The sequence below is a fragment of the Megalops cyprinoides genome, chromosome 21 (genome assembly GCF_013368585.1).
Source record: "Megalops cyprinoides isolate fMegCyp1 chromosome 21, fMegCyp1.pri, whole genome shotgun sequence".
Taxonomy (NCBI): domain Eukaryota; kingdom Metazoa; phylum Chordata; class Actinopteri; order Elopiformes; family Megalopidae; genus Megalops; species Megalops cyprinoides.
In genome coordinates this window covers 12,721,227-12,730,235 of record NC_050603.1, presented here as the reverse complement: position 1 = coordinate 12,730,235, position 9,009 = coordinate 12,721,227, and the positions used below count along the sequence as shown (strand labels likewise).

The 9,009-nt window shown below is 43.0% G+C and overlaps 1 protein-coding gene across 1 annotated transcript; it reads left to right on the top strand.

Annotated features, from left to right (window-relative positions):
* The first annotated feature begins 1,841 nt into the window (after positions 1-1,841).
* Positions 1,842-5,904, top strand: LOC118796363 (thioredoxin-interacting protein-like). The gene is made up of 6 exons (XM_036555208.1): positions 1,842-2,350; positions 2,865-2,940; positions 3,040-3,187; positions 3,416-3,775; positions 3,974-4,279; positions 4,512-5,904. The coding sequence occupies exons 1-6, from the start codon at positions 2,095-2,097 to the stop codon at positions 4,557-4,559; spliced, it is 1,194 nt and encodes a 397-aa protein (XP_036411101.1). The 5' UTR covers positions 1,842-2,094; the 3' UTR covers positions 4,560-5,904.
* Positions 5,905-9,009: the final 3,105 nt, after the last annotated feature.

The following is a 9,009-nucleotide window of genomic DNA, read 5'->3' as shown; positions in this document are numbered from 1 at the left end:
GTGTTGTTTTCAAACTGTGAGCTTTATGTAATGGATGCACAAACGGCCGAGTTTCGCAATGGGCCTTCCACCCCATAATAGTGCCGAAATATGCGGCCTCCCTTTTTTCCACAACTTGTTGTGAAACCATCATCAGCCAGAGTTTTACAATTGTTATTGGTTGAGGGTCGTGCTGGAAAAAAAATGTATGTATGAGAACCATGTGGTAGGGGGCACAATATGTGATGAAAGCTTGTCATATTCTATTTCTGTGGTATGGTGTTAACTGTTCTATATTGGCGGGAACTCAAAATAGTTTGTTTTTGCACAGCACTTTGTCTTTGTATAAGCAACAAATTAAACTTAAGCCACAATGAATTCAAATAGTATTTTTCTTTCATTTGGTGTTCTCTCAAATGTTTTCATGAGAAGTCTTTAACTTCTGCTTGGAGACAAATATAGTAAACTGATTGTTCAAGTTTGCTATCAAATATTTTAGTGCTACTATTTTCATGCCAAAGAATACTTGAGTGTCTAAGCATATTTCATTTATGTTCTACTTTAATTGTCTATAACCTTCCCCCAGTTGGTGTGGCGAAATGTTAATTTGGGACTTTATATATACTACAGATGTGGACATTGACAAATTAACTTATAAAAAACACCAACAGCATACTGGATTTGTGAATAATAAAGAGTTTTTATTGTGGGGAGACCACAGCATTGTATTGGTGTGAAGGTATGTGCATAAATTAACTAAAAAACTGAAAAAAGAATATCATGATATCACTGAGATATCATGATATCACTCTAATGAGACTGAAGATAGCATGATGTCCCAAGTCAACATAAACTGTGGACAAGCACCCTATTGGTTCCATCTCTCACTAGTAGCATCTGGGCGGAACTGAGGTTAACTGAGGAAATAAGATATGAGACATGAACATGGGCTACCAAAACCATAAGCAGTTGTGCTATAACTTTGATGCACTATTACGAAGAGATCTCTAAAACATCCTGAAACATTCAGACTGCAGACCTTTAATGCTCACACAGAGAACCTTCAGACAACAGCTTACTGCATAAACTTTATTTCTGTGGAAACCAGTTTAGACTTGATCAGTGTAATGTAGCTATTTTAGCATTTTTTCCTGACAGATGTCGTAATGTAATGAGTAATGAGTACAAACATGCGAGAGGAAATTGGTTATTTTATGTCCTAAATACTTTTTATTTCATTTGTTAAAATGGCCATGATAATCTGGAAGAACTGTGTCGAGATAATATTGCGGGATTCCAAACTACTGTGGCAACCACCGTATGATGTGAGTTTATAACTGACCTCATGAACGAGGTTTTCCCCGGAAATACCTGTGACACAGCACCCACATTGTACTACGGCACATCTGACCACACCCACGGGGGAAATTCGGTACGAAGCGTACTGTTTTGGTGAGAGTGGGAAAACAGCGTCACGTATGAACCGCACAATGTTTTTTGGGAGGGGCGGGGAGATCTTGAGTGGTGATTGGTTGTCGCAATTGTCTCGGGCTTGTCCGGGCACAGACATCTGTGTTTCGAGCCCGGGGCCCAGGCCCCGCCTCCCGCCGCCCCCTCCTTCTGAGAGCGCAGCTGTACATTCGCTTCTTGTTTTCAAGCCACGCGGTGTCCACGCGCCGCTCCCGAGCGCCGATTGGCCGAGGGCTTCACAAACAACGCGTTTCGACCAATGGCAGGAGTGTGCACGCGGTGAGCCATGCTGTGCATTCGGCTTCCACATGCTCGGCTGAAACTGATCAACAAGCGAGCGGGATGACTGGCCGAGGCAAGGCATATAAAAGCTGACTTCCTCTAACCGTGAACAGCTCCTATAGACTCAAGGGGAGGTGGATGGTGATGGTTGAACAGACTTAGCATAACAAGCACACGCTTTGTTGAATAACGGAATCCTTTGTCGAACCATTTAAATGCAATAGATTTTTGAAAATTTAACTGCAAAACGTCCTTTCCGTGACGACAGAAGGTAGATCCGACTACAGCTTCGTGCAGTTAGAAATTCTATAAGTTTCAAGTTTTTTCCACATACCGTTAGCATCTATACAACAAACTGCAAACATGGTTGCGATGACAAAGAAAGTGAAGACCTTTGAGATCATGTTCAACGATCCTAGCAAGGTTTACTATTGCAGCGGAGATAAAGTAGCCGGGAGGATCGTAGTGGAAGTGTCCGAGGTCACCAGAGTTTCGGCTGTGAAAGTGATCGGCATTGGAAGCGCTAAAGTGGAGTATATGAAAGGGAAGCAGCGCTGCCGCGAGGAGATGGAGTACCTGAAGTACGAAGAGACCCTGCGACTGGATGATCAGCCTGCTGGTAAGATGCTGTTATGGATAGTCAGGGCACTGAATACTGTGACTGTTTTGACGGGCTGTGTTATTTAGCTGGTGAGCTAGTGCACGAAGAGAGCGCTGTCCAGGCATACAGGTTTCGCTGGCTACGCAGCTAAAGGGCAAGCACCTGGTTAATGTTACTAACGTCCTAAGTGCTATAGTGCTGTATGGTTGTTCTCAAGTAGTGCTTGGCTGACATAATTATTGACTTGACAAGGTTGTATGGCAGTCAGGTAACTAAAATATCCCTGCTTGGGAAGATTTTGTTTAGTAAGATTCGCCAAATAACTGTAGCTGTAGCAGAAGAGGGAAGTGAACACTCGAAGGATGCTTTCGCTTTGGGTTTCTATCTGTTCTCTAGAGTCAGAGTTCCGTCAGATGTACTATTTAAGGATATCTTTGTTAGACATATTTGGTATGCTACTTGGACCAATGGCCCAGCCTTCACACAAATGGTGCAGTGCGAAACAAACGTTTTTTCTCTCTGTGATTGACAGATACTGATGGATCCGTCATCCTCAGACCAGGCAACAAGTACGAGTACTCGTTTGGCTTTGAGCTTCCAGTGCAAGGGTATGTATCTTTTTCTTATAATACCTGATTTAAAGCAGTATCAGTTCAATTGTATTCGTGTTGTACTAATGGGAATGGCTTCTGGTCTGTTATCTACAGGCAGCTGGTGTCTTCCTACAAGGGAAAGTTCGGCTATGTCCAATACTACGTCAAGGCCTTAATGGAGAGACCAGCCCAGCCTGCCCTGGAGTACAAGAAGCACTTTGAGGTGGAAGAGCCACTGGATGTCAATACTCCTGACCTCATGGTAAGTCTGCCTAATGGAACCACAAATGCCTGTCTTGCATGTGTCTGCATCAGGAACAGTCCAGTTGTCCTTAGTTGCCTGTGCAACATCCTGGTGTCCAGGTTGTTAAGGCAATACAACAATTGTAATTATGAGTATTTTTAATTTCTTAATTGTTCTTAATGCCCTAATGGCTTATGAAGTGTTCTGTGCAGTCCAGCTGATGATGTTATCTCCTTTTGGATTCAGTCCCCCACAGGTGGCATGAAGGAGAAGAAGGTGACCTGCATGTTCATCCCCGATGGCCAGGTGTCCCTGAATGCCAAGATCGACCGCAAGGGCTTCTGCGAGGGCGAGGAAATCTGCATCGATGCCAAGTTCGAGAACACCTGCTCCCGCATCGTGGTGCCCAAGGCAGCCATCATCGCCAAGCAGACCTACCAGGCCAATGGGCGCACCAAGGTCTTCCGCCAGAAGCTCTCCTCCGTGCGTGGCAACCACATCATCTCTGGCATGTGTGACGCCTGGCAGGGCAAGACCATCCGTGTGCCCAAGATCAAGCCCTCCATCCTTGGCTGCAACATCATCCGCGTGGAATACGCCCTTATGGTGAGCACACATACCCTACACCCTCTAAAGGGAAACCCTCTCATTCCAGTAGTACCAATATAGGATAATCCCTCTAGATGGATTAGTGGCTTAGTCTTAAGGCCTAGTCAGAGAGGCAGATGGGGACATGATAGTGCCCCACTTCAGTGTCTACAATGAGTATGGTGTTTGACGATCTCTCTCCTCTTTGTACCTCAGATCTACATGCACATTCCCGGCAGCGACAAGCTGGTGCTGGAGCTGCCCCTGGTCATAGGGAGCGGGACCTCCAGCGGCATGAGCAGCCGCACCAACAGCATGAGCAGCCAGGACGGCAGCCAGGCCTCCAACAGCTGGGTGTCCCTGCGCATGCCCTCAGCCCCACCCAGCTACTGTGACATCACCCGTGACTGCAGGCTGGACACGCCTCTCACCCCACTGCTCGATGACTACGATGGCGGCGACAGCCCCATCTTCATGAACGCCCCCGCATTCCAATTCCCGCCCCTGCCTGCATACAGTGAGGTAAGGACATCATAAGAACCTAATAAGTGTTCTATATGAACCTCAATTAGCTAAGTTAATTGCAATCTATAGCTTCATGTTATGTAGTGGTTGACGGTACTTTGTACCTCCACTTGTTATGGGGTTTATGAAGCTTCAACTTTCTATTAGACCTGCATTATCACCAAAGATTTTGATACTTGCTCCCAGATATCCTGTCTAACCTGGTTTGTCATTTGTTTACCTTTTTCAGGTTGATGAGGAGTACAACGGCAATGCTCGTATGCTGCCAGTCTGCTGAAAAGCTGCAGTTTTCCTGGACATTTGCCCATTGTATCTGGGCCTGTTTCTACTTTGGCACTTAAGGGAAGAAAAAGAATGTGGAACAACGAACCACTGATGGGTGTAAGAGGAATGTTGCTGGAAAGACTTTCGTAAGTGTGGGGGCACGCAGTGCAGTGAGCTGCCCCCCAAGAGGAGGCGGTGGAGGTCAAGAGGCGAGAAGTCGGAAGTCCGAGCTTTGGTGCCTACGCTGTTGGCCATCTTTCTATCTTGCGACACAAGCTGAACTTTCCAGAACTGGTGCTGTTTCAAGATTGGGCTCCCACTGAAATTTCTTGCTATGGTGGCGTGCCGTTTCTTGTTCCAACTCCAAGCTGCTCCTTCAAGAGTTCTTTTGGAAGTTTTGGACCGAAGGACTTCCAATAGCCTTGCAGTCCCAGCTGAGATATAGCTGTCTTTAAGTACACAGTTGACCACGTAGACACTCCATGGGAGTCTTTGGGGCCCAGCACTTACCTCTAAGCCCCAGGCTTTTGATGTTGTTTCCCAACAGCAGGTTGTTTTCTGGGTCTGTCCGTCCATTCTAGTTTCTAGTCATTCCATGCAAATCCTGTATTTCAGTGGAATAGGGGATTTCATTTGAGGACACATTCTTGTCCTTCATTCTTCCCGTGAAAGCTAGCTCTGTGATGGGACTTGATGTATATGGACTGATTTTGGTTGCGCAAGAGAATTGCTGCATGCTTTTTTCAGAGTCAATAAGATTGAACATGCAGAATCAGTAAAATGTTTGTGTACCAATGTCTAAAAATATATATTGCTGTGATATTGCACTTTGAATGGATGCAAATTGCTCTATAACTGCCTACAGGGAAATCCCTGTTTTTCCAGTCTTCCAGATTATCTTGAATCATGTAAACTCAGTTTCTGGTATGTCAGAGCATGCACGGGACATCAGCCCAAGGCCACTGTTTTGTTGTAAGTTTAACAAATTGTGAGATCTGCAAGGACCTTCCATTTCTTTCAGTCCATTGCTTTTTAAATTGGCTGCCAAAATTGTGCCAAATCAGGGATAATTTGGGCTCAATGTTTCCAATTCATGCTCTGGGAAACCAAGAACTAACATTATTGTTAGTGTTTATATTAACTTGGGGCTTTTCCCAAGCTGCATTTCATTTTTGAGACACCATGATGGGTGTTAATATTTTCTTCAAAGCTCAGTGACTATTGTTGAATGAATCTGTGAGAACAGACAATATGCAATGCATCCTTTATATTTTGTATATGTGTCAAACTAAAAGTATTTTTTGTATGAGACCCTATGGGTTAGTTTTCTACAAGACAAATAAAATGTGAGAAATTTATTCATTTGTTTCCTCTTTTTTTTCGTTCACTGTCATTGGTTGAAATACAAGGGCTTCTATGTCAAAGTAAAACATACACCACATGGAAGTTTTGAAGCATCCATTAAACCAAGCCATACTGTAGAGTTTATTTCCTCCAGTCTGGTGACCCTTCATACTGGCTCTCCTATGCTTGTCAGTGCTGTCAGCAAGCAGTAGTTAACAGGCTTCTTGGAAACGAGCCCTTTGTCAGGAAACTGCAGGCATTAATTGCAGAGGGCAGACCTGTGGTGAGTCACGTCAGGGCCTGTGATGTAAATCCCCCGAAATTTCTCAATGGGACAACTTTATGGAGCAATGGGCGCATGTCATCACAGTCACCCAGAGAGCATGGAGCTCCCATGGAGCATGGATTCCAGCATGGATTCCAATCTTGTATAAGCAGTGCCTGCCAACCAGGAACAATGATAGCCTTCCATACTTTCACTGTAATGACTGGAATCTGTTTCTGAGCATTATTCATGTGAGAAGCCTGTCCAGCCATACATATGTCCTCCTCTCTTCATTCACTTATAGCTTAACAACAGGTTTCCCGCTTGCTGTTTCTCCTCAAAAATGGTCTTGGATCTCAAATCCAAATCAGTGAGGTGAAAACAGCATTACTGTATATATACAGTAAGAAGCTGAGTTACTTAAAATTACAAACACCACCTAGATAAGGATTGCACACAAGCTTGGCTTTCAGTGATGGATAATGTATCCTAGTTCTTTAATTGTACAGTATTAAGCAAAGTCTATGAACCGTTTCCTCTTTGGTTAAAACATTTCATTGTGTCAAGGGAAAAACTGAGAATAAAACATATGAGATTCAAATGAGAAATCCATAATTTATCACAGTATTGATTAAAACATTTCATTGCAATTTTGTTTGGAAAGACTTTCGAATCTTGTCATGTACAATAACCTTATGCATTTAAAGATACAGCAAGTAAATTGAAAGGTTACAGATGTATTTTTTGGACAATTCCATTTTGATAGAAACCTTTAACATACCCCATAGGCTTATGAGGGCCCTCTTATTTGAGATCTGTGCCTGCGAGATATCTGTAAGTGGTGGGTTTGCAGTGCTTATGTCAGTTGTCATCTCCAACTCTTCTTTAATAATAATTCTTTAGTACTAAGGCAACATTGGTAAAAGCAAGAAAAATGTTTACCTTCTTCATTGCTTAAAAGACATCTAGGGTGTCTCAGCTGGTTTAAACTGTGCTCGATGTGCCCAAATAAAGCTGTTTTCAAGACAGCTTCAGAAGGATTTTGCGCTCCAGATAGATATTGATTTAAATGATATAAGTTTAATTCCACATGATCTTTTTCAAAGAACATTTCTAGGTGTCCTTTATGACATTTTGCCTCAGCCGGGTGTATTTTACTCTTTTTCTTTGCAGTGGTGCATGTCTGTAGAGTTATGGGTCTAAACAGAAACGTTTTCCAACACACGTTTTCTGGGTGACCTCAGGGACTTGACGTGCGTCCATGCAGGCCCTGGGAGGAGAGATAAGGGTGAGTTGTTTATCTCTTGTCCACCAGTGAACAGAAAACCCCACCCAGCCTCTTGAAGTTAATTATCCTCTCAGTCCATGCTCCATGCTCTCAGCTGCAGAACATGAAATCCATGCACCTTCCAGGAAGTAATTTGGGGATACAGTTTTCCTGACCCATACACCCGTCGTTCAGAACTACAACATATCCTCTTTCCTTTGGAACAGGGGGTCTTTTTTCACCAGGTTCCAGAGTGTTTCATTATTTCTTGTAGCCTTTCAGGTGGTAACTGAACTGCCACCATCCATTCGATGCCACCATCAATTCAATGCATTGTCATTAAAACATTGGTAATAGAGTCCCTTATAAAGCTATGATGTACAGTGACAGGACTTAATTCTATGGAAATCCCTGAGTTTAACAATCATGATCAGTACAGTATGATTTTTCCAGTTTGTACTGAGCAAATGATATAGTTAGACTGAAATCAATTTCTTCTACCTAGCTATCACCTTGGACTAAGCATGTTATAGTTCACTGAACTGTTGCCTCAAGATGGTGATGAGAACACACACCTCTTATCTTTTCCTTTCAGAGGTCTGAGAACATGTCATTGGTTTCCTATGTGCCACCAGTTTGACTTTCTGATTCTTTTGGCATCCTATGATATGTGGAGACCACACACAGGCAGAACATGCTATGTCCCACTCTGTATCAAGCCATTACATCAAGCAGCATGTCCATTTTTTTCAGAGTGCTGTGAACAGAAATTCTTCATATCTAATCAGTAATATTACTCAGCCCAACTAGGACTTGCTTGGAAAACTCTCCCTACAACAACTGTCAATAAAAACAACAGGGACCGCAGTAAAACACTGATAGCAGGAAGAATATTGTAGGTCTATTTACAGGTCCAAGGGTGCAGTTTTCTTTTGTTCTGGTGCTTCTATTCTGACTCATTTAAAACAAACATTAGTAATCACATGAGCATTTATAACTTATGGGGTTGTCTATTTTAGACATGAGCAAAACTCAAAACCTTTTTGAAGTGAGAACGGCACTGCAAACAAAAAGGGATTTGCTCAGATATTTGCCTCATAATGCATAAAGTCATCAGGCTACATGAACTTAAATTTTGAAGCTGAGGCTGCAATGTTATGGTCATATACAGTTGCCATGCATTAGGACAAACTGGCCATTATGGCAGGTGATTTTTTAAGGCTGAATATTTAATTTCAAACAGTCAGTGCCAAGAGGATGATTTAATGGGCGAAGTTCTGAATCTAAACTCTGTATCCACCTTCACAGCAAACACATCAGTTTTAATGAAGCCTGCCAAAACCAGTGAACATTTTATTGGTGGTGTACTATAAACATAGCTCTCTGTGTTGGTCAAAGTTCACTCAAACAGGTGGACTTGGATGTGTCAGCTTCCACATGAAATATTGTACCAGACCTATCAAGAATGCTCATGTCCACACCCTACCTTTAGATGACTCTCAGCAGCAAGCTTCACAAACTGGAAAAGCTGACTTACCATAATCCTTTGATGGTGGAGGAGAGATGGCCATATTATATTTATATAAT